Here is a 22,620-nt window from a genome sequence, read left to right on the forward strand (position 1 = left end):
GCCAGAACTCTGCATCGAGGCTGTGCCAGTATGCCTGGTTCCCAGATCCCAGCTGAATCTGCAGAACCGGTTAAATTTTGCTATGAGGGGAATGCAAAATTAATTTTTAGTGGATTAATTCTGTACAGGCTCTTTCTTTGACAGGCTGTAAGCAATGTGTCCAGTTTGAAAGAATTGGGGAAAAACCAACAGCCCAGAAGCAGTGAATAATGGGGAGAACGTGTGCTTATGTGCAGGTTTGTCTGTGCTTTGTGGGATGAGCTGTAGTAGTTTCAGGTGCATTCCACAGCAGGTTAAGTATATGGACAGGGAATTTCCTGGAAGTGAATCTGGATCCTTTCAATGAAAAGCTGCACAGCAGTAGCATTCACACAAGACTGCAGGTGTAAGCTTTGTGCTTTTACACACCTGCACTTCTAGGAGAGGGAACTGGATGCAGACACTTAACATGTAGCACCTTGTAAAGCTTCTTGTTCTGTTTGTTCTTACTCTTTTGGCCTGGACAAAAGGTGAAGTGCTGGCAGTGTAGTTCACATGGCTGCATGACCTGAGGTGGAGTTGTATCCTGCACAAGGGTTGTATAACAGCCTGGCAGTCCTGCCTGCATCAGAAAGCCCTGGCTCTGGTAAGGTGCTGCCACTGTTCAAGCGCTTGGTTAACTACCCTGCTTTGCTCCCTATAGTGCTTTAAAGTGTGCTGGCAACTGGAATCTAATTGGTGAGTCACAGTCTAGACCTGCTCCCATTAACACAGGGCAATAAATGTCAGCAGCATTGCCACACATCCCTGCATTTGTCAGGAGCTGCTGGCTTCCTGCTGAGCAGATGCCCCGTCTGGAGGGGTAGATGGATGGAGGAGCAGGGAGGGTGTCTGAATACTGACACAGGCTGTGCATCACACATACAGTGAAATCTCAACCTAGCTGCATGTGAGCAGATCCTGCTGGCTCACCCATAAACTGGCAACAGTGGACGTGGAGGGGCCCTTGCCTTTTCTGTGTTAGTCTTGCCATCTCAGTTAGTACCTGTCCAAATCCTTAGGTGTGTCTGCTGAATGTTGAATCAACCTAAAGCTGAAATCCAATACTGAGAATTCTTGTGTGGGGAAAGGAAGGTGGTTGATGGGGATGGCTCTGGGGGTGTCCTGTGAGAAGCAGCACAGCATCTTGCAGGCCAATGGCTGCATTTGCTTGGCTCCTCCTTGTTCTTTCAATTCTTCTTTTGACAATTTCTTCACAAATAAAATTTATAGGCAGTGAGCTGCTTGGCATTTGCTAAAGGGATATTAGAGCTGTCTCAGATCAACAGCACAGTGTAAGCACCAGTGTTTGTTATCCCTTCCTTCTGAACCTATGATTTTGCAGATTTTTTTGTAGTTGGTTTTTTCCCTGTATTTTTATCGGAACCTTTTTTGTCTTCTTTCCTCACTGCTGCCCAACTTCCCCAAGCTTTTTGTGGAGATATAAACTCACTGAAGTGAACCTAAGTTAAACACCAGAAATCTTGCTTCTCTTGAAGCCATTTTTGAAAGGCTCCACAGACCATTTGCCTGCAAACCACAGTCATATATCTGTGTCTCTCGTATAAATACATATATACATACATCTTATTAGTTGTGACCTACATCTTATCTTTACTAAAGTAATAAAAGACTCCATTTTGAAACAGGGTACTGGGTTGTGTGGAGGCCAATTCTTATGGTTTTTTCCCTTGCTTTAGGTTGCATAAACAGCAGGAGATGGATATTCTTGCAATATAGTGTATAAAACCCAATATTTCGAGAGAGGTTCATCTCTTCTTAAAACAAACCCACCAAAGAAACCCCTGTCATGCTTTCTAATAGGGTATTTAACTTGCTCTGTAGATGGAGCAATTCTCAGGTAAATGTCAGGACTCTTGTTTTTAGTTTCTGCCTGATAGCTGAGGCGTTTGTGAGCCCCCAACACCTCCTGAAATGCGTGGCTGCTGCCCACGTTGGCACACTGCAGGCGTCGCCGAGGCTTTTGTGTCCCCAAGAGCTGTGCCAAGGGCCACATGGTCACTGCCACTTGATTTGGCAGCTGGCACACCCACGGCTGTGCCACCCCAGAGCTGCTCTGGCAGGACATACCTCAGCAAATGCCAGGGTCACCCTCCGTGTACCACAGGTGCCTGTAGGTGTGCTGTGTGCAGGACTGCCATCCTCCCCCAGCCCAGCACAATTCTCTGTGCAGGCTGAATGCCTTGGCCAGTGGTTCCCATGCTGTCCCTGTGTGTGCTCTCCAGAGCTGCTGGCGGCTCAGAATGGGCCAGTTGGAGTGATCATGTTCACCTTTGTGTCTAATTGCCAGAAATGTCAAGGAGTTCATGTCATAGGAATGAATCCAGGCCAGCCTGTATTTCCTCTCTGGTTCCAAAGTTCCCTAAGAACAGTGCCTTTGACAGGCCAGTTGAGGCTGTTCAGGGACAATGGTTCCCTCCTGAACTTGTATTTTCCATGTGTTTTCGTAAACACTGGTGGATTTAGCATAGTCTTTGTCAGTTTTAGTGAACATTGTCGTGGAGAAAAGATTGTGGAGAAAGTCTGATCTCTGTGTAGAGAATAGGAGTAGAAGATAAAAACAATATCCTCTGAAGACAGCCAAATGACCAAGCCCTCCTTGCCCTATTAATGTGGCACAGAAAATGTGTGTAACACTTGCAGTGTTGCTGCTTTGGTCAGGAGCATTTAAATGGCGTTGTACTTGATCGTGGCTCACTTTGTTGTGATCACTCACAACAAGTGTAAAAAAAAATACATAAAGAATGCATAGGCTTTTGAGAAAAAGATGCCAGGTAATGGTTGGCATAATTGATGTCTGAGATGCGTTCTGGTGAGGGTGGATTAGCATCTGTGCTGAACCTTGTAAGCATTTAAGTTTTACCTGCAGAGGGGCAGTTTGCTTAGCTCCCTGCAGGATCAGGAGCTGCACTGGCCTGAGATCCACTGCTTGTGGGTTTGTTCCCTGGATGTTTCTTGTGTGAGCTTTGCTTTCTTTTTCCCCTCTCTATGGGGAGTGATGCTCTGCCATCAGTCACACCAGGTCCAGCATCCAGCAGCTCGAGTGTGTGCAGGGACAGGCAGGACAGCTCAGCACCAGGCAGCATTCGTGCAGGAAGGCTCCCTGATCCCCCTGGGATGTCTCTGCTCCCTGGAGGGGAGCCCTTGCCCTGCACAAAGCATCTCACTGCACCCCGTGCCCATCTGCAGGCTGGGGTTGCAGCAGGCTCCAGCAGAGCTGCTCTGACATAATCTGCCAGCCCTCAAAGCTGCCACCGCCTCTGCATCTTTTGATCCTTACGTGCTGGGCATGTTTGCAGTGGGACAAAAATGAAAGTATGGAAAATTGCTGGTTCTGAAACGGCGACAGTAACTTCGTTTTAGGAATGTTTTTAATCTGAGCTGTGTAAATAAATAAAATGAATATTTTTAGCTGAATCAGTTTTAAAAAAAAAAATCCTCCAAGAATTTAGGGCTGCCTTCTAATGGCAAAAAACCCGAGGCATTAGTTGGAGAAGAAAAAAAATCTCTAATCCAAGTAGATTGGAAGAGAATAACATACTGCTGTGGTCAGTACAGTGACTATGATTTTTTTGGGGTTTATTTTCTGTTTGTAGACTGAGAAGAATTAAGAGGATTCCTCTTTTGTTGACATTAGGATGTCAACAACAACAAAAGCAGTGATTAGCTACTGATTTTTCTTTCTGCTTCTCCATGGGCTTGAAAGCTGGCTTTTTGGGTGCTTTTTGCTCTTACCTGTTACCATTTAGATCTTCTAACATTTTCTTGCCCCCTCATAATTTTTCTTCACAGATAAAATTCTCGTGGGCTGATTTTATTACTAACCTGCGCAGATTTTTATGTTCATTTCTGTCTCTCTGAATGTATTGAACACTAACAAATGCAAATATATTATAATTCCCCCCAAACCTACAGTTTACTCATGGAAATTAAGTTGATACCCTGAAGAATCTAAAAGCGAATCAGTTTAATAGAAAAGCTGTTTCATAATCCATGTTAAATACGTATTTTAGAGAACTCTTTAGCAATTTATGCAGGTATTGGTCTTTAAATATTCTAAATCTTGGATTATTTATCCTTTCTCTAATATTTTTTTTTCTCTTTTTAATAGGTCATCACACAACGAATTAGAAAAACATAGGTAAGTCTTGGAAAAAAGCTAATTAAAAGATGTATGGCTGACGTTTGAATTACTGTGTTTATTGAAGAACATTTTGTTGAAATTGTTTTGATTCTGCACTGAATAATTTATTAAGTTGGTTTTGTTTATTTATCAACTAAAATCTAATAGTTACAGTATTATTTGGCTATTTTCCCCCCTGTTGTTTAGTGTGCTCTTTTTGAAACATCCCTAATAGTTAGCTTTGATTAATGCTGTAACTGGTTAACCAAATTGTTACTAACAAAGAATCTGATTGCAGCAACTGTTTGCTAGAGGTGTTAAATGCTGTAAGTACGAAGTATTTTTGTAACTGAGGTGAATGATTTTCGGGAACAATGTGTCACACAGGGTTATTCTATGTTTCTTTTAAAGTATGCCTAAAGTGCAGTTAAATTTTCATCTTGCATGTAAGTACCTACAGATGATTTTCCCCCCCTGGTTCCTTGCCGGTGTGTGTGGTGTCCACAGAGCTCTGTGTGAGCTGGGAACCTCCAGGGCAGCTCCTGGGAGCTCCTGGGCCGGGGAGCCAGCGCTGCGAAAAGCCGGGCTTAACTTAGACCAGGACAGACCTTAGACCCTGCAGCCCTGCATGGGGCAGAGCTGTCTCTTGCCCTGTTCTGGAGGCAGTTCAGTGTGTGCTGTACCATGTCAGAGGCTGTGTTCAGTGTGTGTATTGTTAGAGGCTGTATTCAGCATGTGCTGTGCCACATCAGAGGCTGTGTTCAAAGTGTGCAGTACCATGTCAGAGGCTGTGTGTGTTCAGCGTGTGTATTGTTAGAGGCTGTGTTCAGTGTGCGTTGTACTGTGTCAGAGGCTGTATTCAGCATGTGCTGTACCATGTCAGAGGCTGTTTGCAGTGTATGGCTGTACTGTGTCAGAGGCTGTGTTCAGTGTGTGTCCTGTGTCAGAGGCTGTGTTCAGTGTGTGCTGTACCATGTCAGAGGCTGTGTGTGTTCAGTGTGCTGTACCATGTCAGAGGCCGTGTTCAGTGTGTACTGTACCATGTCAGAGGCTGTGTTCAGTGTGTGCTGTACCATGTCAGAGGCTGTATTCAGTGTGTGCTGTACCATGTCAGAGGCTGTGTTCAGTGTGTGCTGTACTGTGTCAGAGGCTGTTTGCAGTGTATGGCTGTACTGTGTCAGAGGCTGTGTTCAGTGTGTGTCCTGTGTCAGAGGCTGTGTTCAGCATGTGCTGTACCATGTCAGAGTGTGTGTTCAGTGTGCTCTGCCATGTCAGAGTGTGTGTTCAGTGTGCTGTACCATGTCAGAGGCTGTGTTCAGCATGTGCTGTACCATGTCAGAGGCTGTGTTCAGTGTGTGCTGTACCATGTCAGAGGCTGTGTTCAGTGTGTGCTGTACCATGTCAGAGGCTGTGTTCAGTGTGTGCTGTACCATGTCAGAGGCTGTTTGCAGTCCCTGGGCTGCAGGAGGGCTCTGGGAGCACTGCTCCCAGCGAGCACAGAGGGACGTGGGGCCCGTCTGGGCTCCCCTTTGGCTTCCCCACTGTGGCACCCTCGCTGCTTTCACTCACCATTCAGGATAAACGCCCATTCGGCTGGCTTTTTGTTCTTGTTTTTGTGTGGCTTGTGGTCTTTCGGGTTTCACGCATCCAGAGAAAGCGAGTGGGGTGTGTTTGGATATGATTTAAACCTATTTGCATGCTTCTAAATATGTGAAACGTGGTTGATGGCACAACAAGATTGAACTCGTGGGGGTTTTTTTGTGCGTTGTTCTGTGGCTGCAGTTATGTAGCAGCTAGACCATCACTTCCCTTGCATGCTTACATGCTTTCCTGTACTTTAATTGTAATATGAGTAAACTATAGCTCTGCCTAATAGCCACGTGGTCATCCTAGAGATGAGAGGAACTGGAGAAGGCTCAAGCTAACAAGCACAGGCCTGGGCTGTAGAATGCAGTGCTCTGGCTAAGGCAGTGGCACCAACCGGCAAAAGTTCTGCTGACAGTCTTCAGGAAAAGAACTGCATGTGAAATTCTGTCCTTTGGTCACACTTCTTTAAAATAAAAAAATTAATTGGCCCCAATTATGATTCTTTCTCATTCTGTTCCATTTCTTCCTCCCCTCCTGCTTCATCATTACAAATTTACTTTCATCTGCATATTCCTATTCTTTTTCCTTCAGTTATTTTCCTCTTCTTCCTTCTGCTCTGCCTTAACATGTTTAAGCAGCACAGTAAATGAGGCACAGCAGCATTTGCAGCAGATGCAGGGCCAGAAGGAGAATCTATTAATTGTTCAATCGCTGTTCTCACTTTCAGTTCTGTGTTGTATCTTTGTAGTAGCTGGACCATATAGTACTTGCCTTGCTACCTTTTCTTTCTCTGCCATCTCAAGGTCAAAATAGGTAAACTGCACGGTATGTCTTGTGATTATACAACTAATGTTTCTAACTGCTGCTGCTTGCTGTGCCTCCTGCAGTTAAACTATACTTGAAGCCAGATTTTTATTATTCCTGGTGAGAACCTGCAAATTAGTGCAAGATCCTTGTATGTGCAAATGGGTGTTCAGAAAAGCAGATGAGGTGTGTACAGTTCTAGCTGCCTGGTGTATTGGTGTGAAGGACTCCTGCAATTTCTATTTCTTCTTTTTAACAACCCCCTCCTCCAGCACTGTGGGTGTATGAGCAGATAATACTGATCATGGTGTTTTTCACTGTGTTTTACTAAAATTACACTAAGATCTATGAAGTGTCTTGCACAGTTTAATGGAAGATTCACAGGAGTGGTGTGTCCGTGTAGCAGCTGGTCCCTACAGCAGAGCCTGTCTTTTCCCTCCAGTGCAGCCCTGCCCTGCCAGCTGGGAAGCACTGGATGTTGATTTTGGAGGCGTCTCCTTTCCAGGACCATTGCTTTTGACTCAGCACTGCCATGATGCTGCTCTGGCAAGGCCCACTCGGTTATCTCCCAGCAGCCTGCAGAGGAGGAGAGCAGTGGCTGTGCCCTCCTCTGTGCCCTGTCCCTCAGGTGGTGTCTGAGGGCTGCACCTGCTGCAGGGTAGGGAAATGGCTTCCTCGTGCACATGGCCATTGTGTCCTGCGTGAGGGTGGCCAGAGGTGCCACTGACTGGAAAGCCATGGTTGCCATGCACTGCACACGGTGCTGTTTTGGGTTCTGCACTGGTGCTGCACACATCAGAGGTCTTACCTCTGGTTTTGATGTCAGTGGGAATGGCAGGGGTTGCCCTCTGTGTGTGCTGGCTTGGCCATTTTGGCACTACCACTTGGTGTTTTCTACTGCTGTGTCTCTTTGCTGTGTGCTTTTGAGGGGATGCTCAGAGGAAGACAAATGAAAGCATGAATGTAATGCCAAGAAAAAAAAATCTCATTATATGATAGCATTCAGATTAAAATTATAGTAAAGTGTTTCTCAGCAATTCATACATTAAATTCCTTTTCCTTTGCTTTAAAGGAATTTCCTTTGTTCTCTAGAATACCCTACTCAGAACTGTAATGTGGGATCATTACAGGGAAACTCTGTAAGGACTTACCCCTCTAATGGCAGTCTTGTTTTGGTCTTGTGCATTTAAGATGTGCATCTTGGAGCCATGAAACAGGAAATCCCCTAAATAAAAAGGAGGAAGGCAAGAAATCTTCTATCCTAGGGACAGCTGAGGTCCTAGAAGATATTTTAATAATTACAGACAGGTTAGTCAGAGTGGCACTTGGATGTAACTAGTTTCTAATGACAAAATGTATATTCATGTAGGTATTTTTGTTGTTTCCAGCCAGACCATTAGGTCTGTAGGCTTTCACAGAGCAATATAAATAGTAAGTAAATTACTAATCATGACTTTTTGCAAGGAAATTTTAAAATCAACCTGACAGCTGTATAGAGGAATTCTGCATTCATAGTGTAAAAAAACACCCAAGAATTCATGAGAGACATAAGCTTCTTTAAAAGACACATCATAATCTCATTTACTTGCATCAGTTTATACTATTTCTACATTAGAAGGTAAAAGCCAAGGTGTATCCCCCTGAAGAGTGTGCTGAGGTCTCCACCCTGCTCTGTGAAGGCAGGGAGAACCAGCCCTTGGCTGTTCACCTGTGCTCTTCTCCCCGAGCTTGTGCAGGGCTGTGTGAGGAAGACACACCTCACACATGGAGCCCTGACAAAGATACTGGGGCCAGCCCATCAGGACTTTGGTGTCATTCAGTCCTGCCTAGCCACGAGGAGCTCTGCTGCAAGAGGGGTTCAAGGGCTTGCCCTTTTCCTGCAAAGTCTTTGGAGACACTCGTGAAACTTGATGATTTTAAAGAACAGCTTGTAAGGATTAGTGAGGAAATGAATAGGTGTGCCTCAAAATCAGCAAGCCACGTGCTGCTGTCCCCATATGAGAGGACACCATGTGAGCTGAAGTGCTGTGTGACCTTGGTCTTGATCTAGGTTCCAGGTCTCCAGGCGTAGATTTGACAAAAGCTGAGCCAGATGGAGGTGAAAACCAGGCATTGCTGTTCAAGCTGAGACTCCTGTGGAGTTGGCCTGGATCAACTGAGTGAGACAGCCCTGAACTTTCCGAAGTGCAAGACCCGAATAGGGCATACATGAGACACGGTGATTTGCAAAGCCTCAAAGATGGAAAAAACCCTTTCTTACTTCCCAAAGGAGCTTAATGTATGTGTTATGTAGAGTACTGACTGGGGGAGCCTGAAAGTGTTCCCTTGTGCACAGAAGGTAATACTGATGTGAGTTTTGTGCAGTTCTTAAAGATAAAATCTTGCCAGAACAAAGTTTCTGTATTACATCATTGTGTGCATGAATGGGTATCTCTACAGAAACACAGGCTTTGATGAGCAATATATATTTTGATGGGAGCATTATTATGTACAACATCAGCTGATACAGAAGACAGAGCAGGTGTCTCTGAAGTTAAGTCCTGATAGGTGGTTTTCTCATGGAGGAATTGTACATTCAAGAGCACAGTTACATTCATTGGTACATCAGTTTCACGCACCAGAGTTGCTTGGTGTTTAGAGTTTATATAAGCTGAGAGGATGCCTAGATGGATGTCCTGAAATCTTCTCTGTGGCTCTTCTTGTTAGTAAACTGCAGGGTTAATGAAAAGCGTGTAACTGCCAGTTGGTGATAAACTTGGAAGTTTTGAAACAGAACTGAAAGGTCATTGAAATAATAGCATACCAAAACAATGCTTAATGTTTATTTTTATTATGGGCTGCCTTTTCAAAATCACAAATTACCTTTGTGGTTAGCAGTGTTATGCAGCATGAAGTTGTAACTGCATTGACCCATCACGCTGCGTGGCTGTGGTGCCGTGGCTAACTGAGGAAACCCCTGAAGTGGTGCTGGAGCTAAAGCCCTTCCAGGAAAGGATCACCTCGTGTCTCACTGCTGTGCCTCCATCAGGATTAACTCAGCCCTGGTTGCACCCTGGTGCTCCTGGGTCCTGCTTCCTGCCAGCACAGCAGGAGGGGAGAAGCTTCCTCCTTTGGCCAGGTCACCTTCCTGAGCCAGCTCACTGTCACAGGCACACCCTGATGCCAGCATGGGCAGAGGGTGGGATGGCTTCTCTGAGTGACAGTGTTAATTTACAGTGTTAATTTACAGCACAGAGCAGTTACAGTTCACTTCTCTGTCAGTTTAATGTTTTTCCTAAGCATCCAGTTTTGGCTGCTGTTGCCTGGAAAGTGCTGTGCTGGATGGGTCTTACTGACCTGGGAAAGATCTCATTGTTATAATGGGTCTATAAAAACTGCTGCCATTTCTAGGATCTGTCCAGATTATACATAAACCTTTCAGATAATGTGGCTGCTGCATTGGGAACCACGTCGTCTTGCTAGCAGAATCTGACCTCTGTACTAGGTCTTTCTTCTGGTTTTCTTGTCAAGAAAAAAACTTTTTTTACACCATCTGGTTGGTGTGAAGTGGTCTATTACAGTCCCAGTGAATTGCAATAAACATACCTTTGCACTCTTTAAGCAAGGTCATGTCTTAGGAGTGTGATTTGACTTTTGTGAGCTGAAAGCCACGATGGTCTGGGCGTCTGCTCCCCCTCCCCAGCTATGACTGCTTCTCTGAGGGTTCCAGCTGTAGTGAGCAGGTGACTGCCTCAGCCAGTGCAAGGCTGAATCTCAGCTTAAAGCCCCTCTTGCCAGGTGTTTGCCTCTTAAATCTCTGTAGTAATTTTTTTGTGCAGCTTGTTTAGCAAAGTCTATAAAGAACTGGACCTGCAGAACTGGAGAATTAATCTTATGTTTTTTCTGAAGCGACCCGTGTTTCTGAGTCTGATAGATCTGTGGAATTAAAGAAATTGGAAGGTTTAAAACTGCACTGAAATGCTGTTCTTTCCTCACTGTTGCCCCATCTCTGGGCTGTCAGCAAGTGTCTGGACCTGTGACTTGTCCTGCAGTACCTGCTCAGTACCTACTGTGGATACTTGTTGTCTTTTCAGTGCACAGAGCAGCTCACCTGATGATGCACTCCCAACAAATGTCTTCCTACCTACACTGCTGGTTTGAAAAGGAGGAGTGTATTAAGCAGACAAAGCTTGAAAATTAATCAGCTCAGGAAGTTATATTACAGGTATCAGAGATGTACACATAGTCATGCTTTGGACAAAGCTTCTATTTTGCAATGAAAGATGGGACTAAAATACAGTTTGGACTCAATTATTATGTCCTTCTTCCTGCTGATGTCAGCTTTGGACTGTGGAGTGTAAGTGGAGTCCTGGGTCTGGGCTCCAGAATGCTGTGTGCTTCCTGGCCAGCCAAGCAGCCAGCAGGGAGCAGATGGGTGAGAAACCAAGTGCATGCATTTTTTTCCACTTGAATTTGTTCATCCCTCTCTTCAAACACCAGTACATTGTGTGTCAGCCTCTAATGGCCTATGTAGAAGGTGGTTTATGTTTTCAGCATCTGCTAATTGACCTGGCTAGTTCTCATCCAGCATGGTAGAGAGAGTGGGCTGGACTTGTACAAAGTAGAGATGGATGGGCCAGACATTTTGGTACTTTCAAGACAGTTAGGTGCTGATTCCCTGCATATAGGGGAAGAGAGGCCTGATGGTGACTGCTTTTCTGATTGGAGGAGAGAAAAAAAATTTGAATTAGGTATTGTGAAAAAGAGGGTTTTTTAAAGCTTACTTAGCTACATCTGGACAAGTGAGTTGGAATTTGATTTTTGTTTTTTTAGAGGTATTTAGGCAGCTAATGGACTTTAAGAAGCTGGCCTCTGAAATGAGTCTTATATAATGCAGTGGGAATCCTTGGCTGAATCCCAGCCAGTCAGGTCTGTGGAAGCCCACAGACCAATATACAGAAGTGGTACCTGCTGTGGTTTGACAAAGTAGCAAATGAGCCTGAAAGTCAGCAGTGCAGCTCCAGCTCTTTAAGGCAAGGCTGGCTCTGCACTCAGGATTCACACCAGATCTGCAGGAGGCTAGCTTACTTTCTCCCAAGTATGTTCCAGTGTCCCTGCTTGGAGCAGACAAAAAGGAATCAGTTTCAGCTGGAGGAGGTGGCTGTGTTCTGTGAATTGCTTGTGCTGTCCCTTCCTCTCCCTGCCTCCATGCTGTATTGGCATCTGTAGCTCTAATTTTAGCACTCCTTTCCCTGGAGTGACTATCCCACTTGGGTATTGGATTTACCATGGCCTGGTCCCAAATTCAAAATGTCTCTTTCTGAATGGAACGGTGTGTGCTTCCCTGGTGCAGCTCATGCTCCTTCTCCCTCGTGGTCTCTGTCAGCAGACACTTGTGCGTAGATTTACTGCACAGAATTCCTTTGCAGGTCAAGTAGTTTTTAATCAGTGTTTTTTCCCCGTGGTACACTGGCAGACTTTGGGCTCTACTCTGCCTCATGCCCAGGGAATTTCAGCAGGAGCTGTGCCTGCCTGCAGGCTGAACCCTGCATCACATCCGGGCAGCTGCAGAGGATGCAGGAAAAGTTCCAGAAACTGAGCATGAGCATTTAGACAGCAGATCATGAATGTGACAAAGCGTAATGCTGTTCCTTCACGGAAGTTTGATTTGGGCCTTTTTTGGAAAAACAAAACCAAAACCAACCCCCCCATCCCCTTCCTCTTGCATGGGAACCAGTTAAAACCTTGACTCCTCTTGTCCTAAAGAGCTGTGCAATCCACAAGAATGGATAAGATATTCCTTCTACCCACCCCTCCCTATGTTTGGAAGGAGAGAGTTGTTTTGGGACTTCATAGAATGCTGTCTTTTGAGATGGAAATACATATACTGAGCTATGTACACATCCTTCTAGGCTAGAGCAGAGTGACAGGACTTGTCAAAGGATGTAAATTGGCTAATATTATTGTTTAATGCTAGTTTATGTTACGCAAGCTTTTTTCTACACAAATTAGTGTGACTAATTTTGTAGCGCGTGGAGATTGGCACAGCCGACACAGAAGAGGTGTGGGCTTGGATGTATGTACATGAGGTCATGTTGCAATGCTTCTAACTTGAAAAACTAATAAGTCTGGTTGCAGGCTACATGCCCTACATTAAGAAAGTCTTTATTAGGTTCTACCTTATAGCAACAAAGCAGATTTGTGTAGCAGTCAAAGACTACATCTGAATGTGGTACAGCGCCTGTAAAAGGCTGGAGAAGTAGTGGTGAGTCCTCTCCTCCCATCTGCCACCTTGGGATTGATGCCTAACAGATTTATCTGCTTTTCTTTCCTTGATGGTTCAATTTGGGTAACTAAGTGAAGATACAAGGTGCTAAATAAGGGGCCTGCCTGGCATGAAATTGCTGCCAGGACTCAGCAACTCCTATTGAAGTTAGGAATACCATCAGTGTTTGCAAATACCGGCTGCACAGACACTCTGTGTCTTACATAGCACATTAGCTGGTATTTACAAAACATAAAGGTAGCAAACCCTGTAATTCCCCAAGAAAGCTGACTTAATCCTGATTGGTAAGTGCTGTTGTGTTGACTGCTGCAGTGAACAGCATGGGTGGAGCAAATAATTTCTGCTAGGGAAATTTGGGAGCTTGTTGTGTATGTTTGCTAGAAGCAGTTATTGGGTGTAGGTGCTGAGAGGTGTTTTAAATAGACTGTTGTGTGTCTTGGTTCCCACTGCCTGACTTTACATACTCACATGGCAAGTGAGTCCAAACTTCTGGTGCTTCCTTCCATTGCCAGATAATCTCAGGACACTGCACTTAAGACATCTGAGCTGAGTTTTGCAGGGAAGAAAGGAGGTAAGGGGGGACAGTTTTGAAAGCTGTTCCATACCTTATCATCCCCAGATGGATCATTTTCAGATTCTGCTCAACTGCACCCTGTCTGGCTCAGAGACAACCAGTTTTGTACTGTTCAATGGAAAGGGAAATAGGAGGGAAATTGAATTATAAACAAGGCACTATCTGTGTTGTGGCAAGCCATATCTGAACTTGGAGGCAGGACTGTCAGATATCTGAAAGTCTCCACTGTCTCATGATACCAGATTTTTTCTTTTTTTGTTGGAGTGGGGGGAAATAAGTGTTACTCAGCTTTTAATTCACCTGAAAGTAAAAGTTCCCATTGCAGCCTTGGAAGTGACCATCTTTAATTACAGTCAGTGCATTTAATCCTTCCCCTAAATTTGTTTATACATACACCTCACTGTCTTCCATTCACCTCTAATTATAAGGTTTAAATGAGGGAGTTGGAGACATACAGCAAGACATTTGGGGTCATGTATTCATAATTACTGCAGTGTGATTTCTTTTCTTCTCTTCCTTTGTTGTTCTCACCTGGGGTCTGAACCAGCCTTCAGCTGGCTGGAACAGGCACCCTGCTGTTGTCCCAGGGCACCTTAGCTGTCTGACTGGAGCACATCTCAAGTATCTGCACTGGTAAAAGCAACACCCACCACTTCCTTCCCCGTTAAAGTCAATTCATTTGTGCATGCTCAAGCTGCCATCATTAGCAGCTCCCTCTAAGATGGCTTTGGTAGGTGCATGTGCCGAGGAAGTAATAGCAGAAGCAAAAATGAAAGTAACACATAGCACTAAATATCTCCTTCTGATAGTTTCCTGATCAGAGCTTAAAACTTCCTACCACTGTGAAGAGCAAGTAATTGTTTAGGTGCTGAACTGGAGACAGAGTTGCCTGGACACCGATGAGTTTTTAAAACTGTGGTGTAAATTGCTGTTGTTTCTTTTGGTGCCTTGTGCACTGAGCTGGAGTCCCTACAGCATTTGTCAGGTTACTTAAATTGGGTACTTGGTATTTGGATATTGAGGTACAATCAACAATAAAACCACAGTCACAGGTGTCCAGTATTGCAGATATTAATGCTTCACACTCATTTAGTTGATGCAGGAAAAGGCTGCTGGATTCCGGCTGTCTGCCATCCCTAGGCCCTGTGCTCAGTGTGTGGCAGCAATGCATGTTTTTAATTTAGCTAAAATAATTCAGCTTTACTTGCATCTCCTTTAATTTGGCATCATACGGTGGTATTAAAAAAAAAAAAATCTTGAACACATTTCTTCCCTCATTTGACATAGGTATAAAATAACTAGGTCTACGGGGAGGTTTAAAATTAGGCAGAAAAAGCTCACTAGGCCCGGTAGTGTGCTCTCTTGGCTTAGTGCTGTGCTGCAGCTCAACTTCTCTAGCCTTATTTAAGCATTGTAGTCTCCCCCCCGTTTTTTTGGCTTTTTTTTAAGATCCTTCCTGTTGGCAGCTGTCCTGAGACACGATGTTCTTGCTTAGCATTTTGATGTGGGGAAACAGTCTGATAATTAAAGCCGGTTTCAAGCCCTGAGCTGATCTGTAAGCAGTGACTTGCTCTGGGGTGTTGTCAGATAAATGTGTAGCTCGTGTCACAGAGCTGAGCTGCACCTTGGTCCTTAAGCCACATGTGAGAGGGACCTGCAGCTCCCAGGAGCTGCTGGGGGAGACAGATTGCATCCTCTCCAGCCACCTGTTGGTGAATGGTCCATTTGTGAAAAATTGTCACTATCATCCTGTTCCCTTCTGTGTGTAAACCCAGTGCAAACCTGTTGTTGTTACACAGCTTTTCCTTGTTTAGATGAATGTAATTCTCTTTAACCCACCCTCTGCAGTCCTTGACAAATTCCGTACAAGAGTACTGTGAAAGGGGACAAAAGCCAGCACACCTGTTGCAGGTCTGCAGACTCACACCATGGCTTTGGATGTGCTGTGCAAATTTTCTTCGTGGTGCTGCTCTGCTAGCAAGGGCCAGTTTTACTGCTGCCACGTAAGTGGCTGTGTGTCCTAAGCCAGCCCTGGGGTTTCCATGGGCAGCGTGTGTGAGGACGTGTGTGCCTCCATGTCACGTCGAGTGGGAATTACAACTGCTTGATCCTGTAATGGCATGATCTCGTGGTGGCACTTTCCTTATCTAATTGGGTCTGACACTATTCTGAGGTAGCAGACAAACTTGAGTCTCCTGCAGTGTAATCTAAGAAACTTGAGTGCCAGTAAGACAGATGGGTTTGAGAGGTCTAATTTAGGAGGACTACTAAATTGCAGTGTGTGCATTTTAATGTGCAAAACAAATGGGTGCCTGGCTGGCTGAAGTGTTAAATAAGTTTATTAAAAGCTGATTAGTTTTTTGTGGACTCTGTTTTCAGTGTGTACGATGGTATTCCCATCACTCCTGTATTTCTCTATAAGGCACTGTTGTTCATCTGCCTGGATTAGGTGCGTACTGAGTGATGCTGAGCTCGTGGTACCAGGTGACGCCTCCCTCACTATTGCTTAAAAGTGTTTGAGAGGTAAACGTTAAAGACAATCAGTAGATAACAGGGCTAAAAATAGAAGACACCTGAAAAAGAAATTCCTTTTCTATAGCTCTAAGAATTGTTCTTATTTGTCTGACAAAGACTTTGAAGGTTTAAAATACAGAAAACTGTTCTTTATAGATGAGCACAACCTAAAGGCTGAAATGCTAAAATATAGGTTGGAATCTCCTTTTTTTTTTTTTTTTTTTCTTCCCTTTTTGCAGAAGAAAAGAAATCCATACAAGGGCAAAAACATACTGCAATGGGTTTCAGCTGTTTGCATAATGTTTGATTTCTGTTTGCTTCACATTCTTGCAAGGTCAGAGATTTATTGCCTATGGTCAAAGGATGTAGAATCTCATACATGTAAATTTATGATGGACACCATCCAGGAAAGACAAATGATACCCAGCTGCCATTACTTTTGCTTGTGATGCTTTTGAGAATCCCTGTATAGCTTGTAAATTCCTGTTGACATTTCCCATGAAGTACATCTCAGATTTCTGTGTGTTGCTGTTAGTTATTGCTGAGACCCAAGACAATGAAGGGCTTTTAGACCTTGCATGGCTGCTCTTCAAATAAGAGCAGCTTAAGACAGGGGGATGGCTGAAGCATGGGGAAATCTGTAAGGAAAAGCCTGCCTGAAGGGAGAAATCTAGAAAAAAACAAGGAGAGGAGATGAGAGTGGTCAGATGATGGTCCTGCAGCTCTTAGTACTGCAGAGCCTAAGGCTGTGGGTCCCCAGTGGGTAAAACAGCTACCAGTCAGAGCTGCTGGTGTTCCATCTGCCCTGGAGTCCCTGCTGATGTGGTCCTGCCTGTGCCTTGCCTTGCCCAAGTGCTGCTCTGAGTGGCTCCTGTGCTGCTGGCTGGTCTGCGGGCGGTGTGGGTACGTGGGTGAGCGTGCACCGTCCTGTGACGCATCCGTCACACCTCGCACGCCTCTGACAGCTCCTGCTCACTTTGCAGGCAGGAGAGCTCGAGTGGGAGAAGGCTGAGGAGCAGTACAACAGGCACTAACTGTGCCACAGGGCTTTTATTTCTTCTGCTGGCCAGAGTCAGATGTGACTCTGTGACACTCATCAGTCTGTCTGCTTCTGCTGCCAGGTACATTCCTGAAGGGACAGCACGTGGGCAGTCTGGCCAGCCCCCAGCTGCTGAGGCTCCTGCTCAGGTCTCTCGTGCTGCTGTTGTGCTTTGCAGCATCATTCCAGCCCCAAGCAAGCCTTGGGAGCTGCTATCATTTGCCTGTCTTAGCTGATGTCCCTGGCTTGTGGCAGCACATGGGTAACCACAGCTCACCTTCTGGTAAGAACCAGAGCATAAAGTGCATCAAAGTCTCCTTGTGGGCATTTTGAGAGATGAGGAAATGTTGATGTAGCCCAGTGCTTGTAACTGTCACTGCATTCAGCAAGAAGCTACTGGAGGGATGGCTAATGGAGGGAGAGACCAAGGAGGCAACAGGGCAGCAAGGTCTGCCAGGTGTTCCCTCTTTCAGGACTCAGCAGCATCCCTCTCACAGACCAGCCACTATTCACCTGTCCTCCGTTTGCTTCCCAGCTAGCTTTATGTGTGCTGCTGCCAAGAGGCTTAGCTGGCCAAAAATGCATGCATTTGTGGCACTGCAGATGCTTCCATTAACTTATGTGTACTGAAAGGTGTAGGAGTAAGCTCTGGTTCCAGGTATATGTTCTAAAACGTGAACAAGTGCCATGTTTTCAAAGGTGAAAAGGTAAAGGTCAAGTGTGGACTCTGCACTCAGCTGAAGTGGCACTAAGGGAAAGTAAATAAAATGCACTGGAAGTGCTGTGGTGTGCATTTAAATATAGTGTAAAAAAACTAAAATATTTTTCAAAGTGATAAAATGCACAAAACATGGAAATCATAGGCTGTGTTAACAGGCAGCAGAGGTTTTTCTTCTATTTCCTTAGCATTAGGGACAGCACCAGAAATGCTGAGCATTATTCACATGAAAACTTGCAGATAAGTCCAGAGCAGCACTGACTCTGAAATCTTGTGCTGGAAGGGGGCACTTGCAGCCCTGGTTATCCCTTGTTTGGACACTTCCAAGGTACCCCAAGACCACTTGGCTGCTAAAGCAATGTGTCTGCTTTCAGTTCAGCAGAGCAGATGCACACAAGTATTCAGCATGCTGGAAATGCATATTGAAGATGAAACTCCCAGTTAATACCACAGTAAATAAAGCAGGCAGTTGTACTCATTGTGGGGCTGTTTCATTTAATTCACTAACAATCACTGCAATTAGGCACTCACTGCTCTTCCTGCCTGTTAGTTTCCACATGGGCTTTAGTGCTGAATTTAGTTGCAGAAGCCCTATGAGGTGTTAGATACAGACAAAAAATGCCTTCACCAGCATACAAACTTCAGGCATTTGTTTTTAACATGAAAAAGACCCCCAGCTTACTGCAGAACACACTGGTGTTTGGTTTATCTTTCCTTGGATAATAAAAAGGCGAGAGGTTTGCTGTAAGAGCAGGACTGCATTTTCTGGGTTTGACTCCAAGGCACTCAGCTGTGAGCAAGCTTTTCACACATCTCAGAGCAATCTGCACACTGGGTGCCTTGCTATGGTACAGTGCTTTAATACTAAGATGGTTTTCTTTCCTTTTCACTAAAGCATATTTGTTGTGTAGCTGAAATAGATTGTGCAGCTCAAGTGTGAGCTAGAGCATCCTTCAGAAAAAAAGAGAAGTATTTGAGGTATCCTTTGTAGAGGAGAAAGTATTAAAAGTGTTTCTGAGTGAAATAAATCTGAAAGAAACAGGATTTTTTATTGCAGTGGAGGGTTGTTATCTTCCATTATGTTCAATATTTTGCTGGATATGTGCTAAATACTGTTTGGACCATTAATAAATAGGTTTCTTTAGAACCATTTATCTGATTGAATTTCTGTGATTTCATAAGATGGAAGCTTACAAATAATCTCTTTAAATGCCTTTGTAAACAAATGTGTTTTAATTAGTACATTGTCATCTTTGGTAGCTTACAGAAAGTCTTGTAGAGCTGTAAATATGTAATTCCTGACACTTTAATGAAAGTGTTAGCTTAGAGGAGTGAGGCAAGTATGCTTGAGTAGCAGCTTCTACCAAGCAGAATTGGGTGTATAATTACATGATTACCAACATTGCATATGTGGCCATGATAACCAGGACTACATAAAATAATATGAACATATTAAATTTTCAGTACCATTTACAGTAAAATTCGGCCACCACTTTAGAGTGTGCCTGTGCACAGAGTAAAAAGAGCTGCAGCCCTTAAGATGTTGCCTTGTGTCAAGCTCCAGTAAGAAGGGATTGAAACTGGTATCACAAGGCAGCCAGAGTTTCTTGCCCTTGTTTTACCTTGGTGGCAGGTGAACCCTGAAGTCACACTGGGGAAGTTTTTACTGCTGCATTTCTGCATTTTTTAAAACTTTGAAATAATGTTTATGAGTAATGATGCTGTGTTCATCCTGACCTGCTGCATGTCACAAAGTATCCTGAGCTTCTCTTTGCTGATTCTGTCTAAAACTCAAGTGCTCCCTGTATGCAGGTATTTGCATTTCATAAATAAATGTGTGAAGAGTCTTCCTGTAAAAACATGACTGTCTTACAATTGCAGTTAGCTCACTTCTGTATTTTATGCTGAATTTCATGTCTGGTAGGGAGATAAAATCATCATGCTTTAAGGAGGAAACACAACCATTAGTTCACTGCTGGTGTCTCTGACCCAAAGTCGTGAGCTCAGGTCAGACTGTTTTGGTTCATAGTGTATCTGGATAACATTTGACTCCAGAAGTGAATTTTTGGTGCAGAGATTCTTCTCTGACTTTACCCTATGCACATTATTAAGCCAGATTACATAGTCATTATGCAACAATGAAAAATTTAGTAACTGCTCTATATTTAAACCTTTGTGTATTAACTTCATTGCACAGCACCAGGATAGGTTTGAATGTGGAAAAAAATGTGAAACATTAGAGAAGGAATCTGAAATGCTTAGGTAACTCTGTCCAGTTTGTAATAATGTGTCTTCTATATTAATTTCAAATATGTTTTTATTCTTTGAAGTTATTATTAAGGGGTTTAGTTTTTTATTAAGTTTGTACTGAATTTGCATTGTGATAGGGTCTGATGCTGTCTGTAAGAAATGACAAATTTTTAATTTTTACATATATTTCCAATCCATCAGTTATTCTCACTGGTGTGGCTTGTAGTGATTGCATTGCTTGAGTTTGATCTGTAGTGTCCTTTTCTTTTTAGAAGAGCACCAAATAGATCTAGCAGTATGTCAACCTCCTGTACACAAAGCTAGTTTAGTGGAATAAAATTGGGACATCTGAAACACAGACACATGTTCAGCCACACAAGTGTTTTCAGCACTCAGGCACCCTACAGAAAGCACAGCTAGGGCCTGCTGGAGGCCAGCATTGTTTCATGTCTGCTTCAGTGGTGCACGGTGCTGTGCTGGTGGGCTGTGCATGTGGAAGCAACACCATCACATCTAACCCAGCCAACTTCTGCTGCAGCCAGCATGAAGGGAAATTCAGGGCATGCAGTGTGGGAATATGGACATTTAGTGGCTTTTTGGGGCATTTCCTAACCTTCCAGATCCTTGCTGCCAGTAAGGCTAGGACAGCTCCACTGCCAGACTGGGCAATCTGTGAGTAGCAGGGAGCAGGTGTGGACCAGACAGAACTGTTCTGGGACTCCCCACAGGATGGCAAACTGCTGGTGGAGTTGCTAATTCCTTTCTACAGCCAGCTCTGGGTCAGCAGAGAATGGGAACATGTGAGAGCCATTCTTGTGCAGCATGGGGGTTGTGGAGTGAGACCTGGAGGATGTGCAAGGTAAACACTTATCATGAATTTGACTTCTCTGTAGTGAGTTTTATGCTCTTGCTCACAATTGTTCAGAAATAGATGAGCCTAGCCCTTCTGACACTTCCAGCAGGTGACCTCTGGCAGTCAGGAACACCATGCCAGCAGTGGGAACTGTTTGTCTTTGGCAGCTTCCAGGAAATGCCACCCCGTGCTACTACCATAAACACGTGGAGGGCTGTTGGAAGCTTGTTTGCAGGGAGTGCCCAGCTGGGGTGCCAGCATGGGCAGGCACACATTTCAGGGGAACTCAGTGCTGTCACTCTATCTCGTGAGTTACTGTGGCCATTTAACGTCACCAGGACCTGGCTGAGGCATGCCATGCTGAGGACTGAGTAGCTTTTTGGGATATGCACCTTGCCTTTGCAGCTGGCTTTGTGCAGCTCAGTGGCCTCTAAATAAAGCCTGTAGATTTATACTTGAATGGTTTAGGAAACACACCTTTGCTGCTGTCAAAAAACTACTGCTTGAGCAGCTATCTGCTGTCTGACTGGCTGCAGGCCATTTCTCTCTGCTGTGCTGGACCTGAAAAAGCTCTGGAGAGCCCCTGTGGAAAGGCTGCAGTGGATCAGGTCCCTCCACAAACCTACCAGCATTCTGTCAACCAGAGTGGCACGGGTTTAAGCCGCACAGCTGTGGATGTTTTGCAGGTACATGAATAGGAGCAGTCTTGGGAGTCAAATGCTGAAGGGTTACGGGCAATCTTGGAGTTACATGTTCACAGACATGAGTGTATGTCTGTGAATGTTTATGGCTCTGCTGGGTAAATTTTTAAGAACCTCCTAGGATGCCTTTCTGGCAACCTAGTCTGGTTGTGCACCACTGCCCCAATAAAAAATTTGTTTCCCCATGTCCATTCTGAACCTCTGAATTCACAGCCATTGGCTTTTGTTGTATTATTTAGCCCTACAAAGAAGTGTTTTGTTCCCATTGCAACTGCCTGTCAAGTAGTTGTAGGAATTTCTTGGAGTTGTTGCAGTTTCCTTGGAATGAAGATTATCCAGGGTGAACAATTAACTTTCTTGTTTCTTTTTTTTTTTTTTTTCCCTGCATCTTAGTATTTAATTTCTTGGTCCTGTTTGGATGTCCATCTGGGATTTCATATATGCAGCAAAGCTTATTGACTATTATTTAACAGACTAATTTAACACAATTTTAAAATTGATTAGGGTCAGAGATCTTAATGTATCTTTGTATGGCAACCCTTTCTTTGAGAAGTGGTGAACCTGCCTTTTCATAGCCAAACACTTGAGCAAACTGGAGTACCCAAGGACCAGAGTCAGTGAGTGGTCTTCCTGTGATGTCTTCTGGTGGATGTCCTTGTTCTGTAGGAAAATTCCTAATAACACCTTCTTGCTGCTTTGTCCCCCCAAGCTGTGGGGCTCCAGGGTTCATTCTGCCATGGGCTCTGAAACCCCTGCCTCTGCTGCCCATCCTGGCTTATGTGGATTCAAAACCAGCGGAAGGCAGTTCCTGCTGGTAGCCTTTGGGTCAGCTGTCAGCAGGTGGCTTTGTCCTTTATGTGAATGTGAGGAACCACGGGACAGCTGCCAGACATGGCCACTGCCCTGGAATGCTGACCAGCCTGGGCTTATCAAGCCCTAGAAGAGCTGTAAAGCAGACTCAGAGGATCCTGCTGTGAACTTGTTTATGGAGTAACACTGGAGTCTTGAACATCTGAAACTCCTTTATCATCTGGCACAAAGGACAATGTGAATAATCAGACTGGGCACCCATGCACCTCTCCATATGTGGGGCTACACCCAAAACACGGATAGATTTGGATTTTGGATGGCATTTTTTAGATCCCCTCCTTCT

General features: G+C 44.5%; 1 protein-coding gene across 2 annotated transcripts in view; it reads left to right on the top strand.

The window, feature by feature from the left end:
• Window positions 1-22,620, top strand: part of MXD4 (MAX dimerization protein 4) — a 41,410-nt gene that overhangs the window by 5,935 nt on the left and 12,855 nt on the right. For both annotated transcript variants that reach the window (XM_033059656.2, XM_033059655.2), the window contains exon 3: window positions 4,151-4,180. In XM_033059656.2, coding sequence (XP_032915547.1) covers window positions 4,151-4,180 — 30 coding nt within the window. The remainder of the gene's footprint in view (window positions 1-4,150; window positions 4,181-22,620) is intronic.

This window comes from Catharus ustulatus, chromosome 5 (genome assembly GCF_009819885.2).
Source record: "Catharus ustulatus isolate bCatUst1 chromosome 5, bCatUst1.pri.v2, whole genome shotgun sequence".
NCBI classification, from domain to species: domain Eukaryota; kingdom Metazoa; phylum Chordata; class Aves; order Passeriformes; family Turdidae; genus Catharus; species Catharus ustulatus.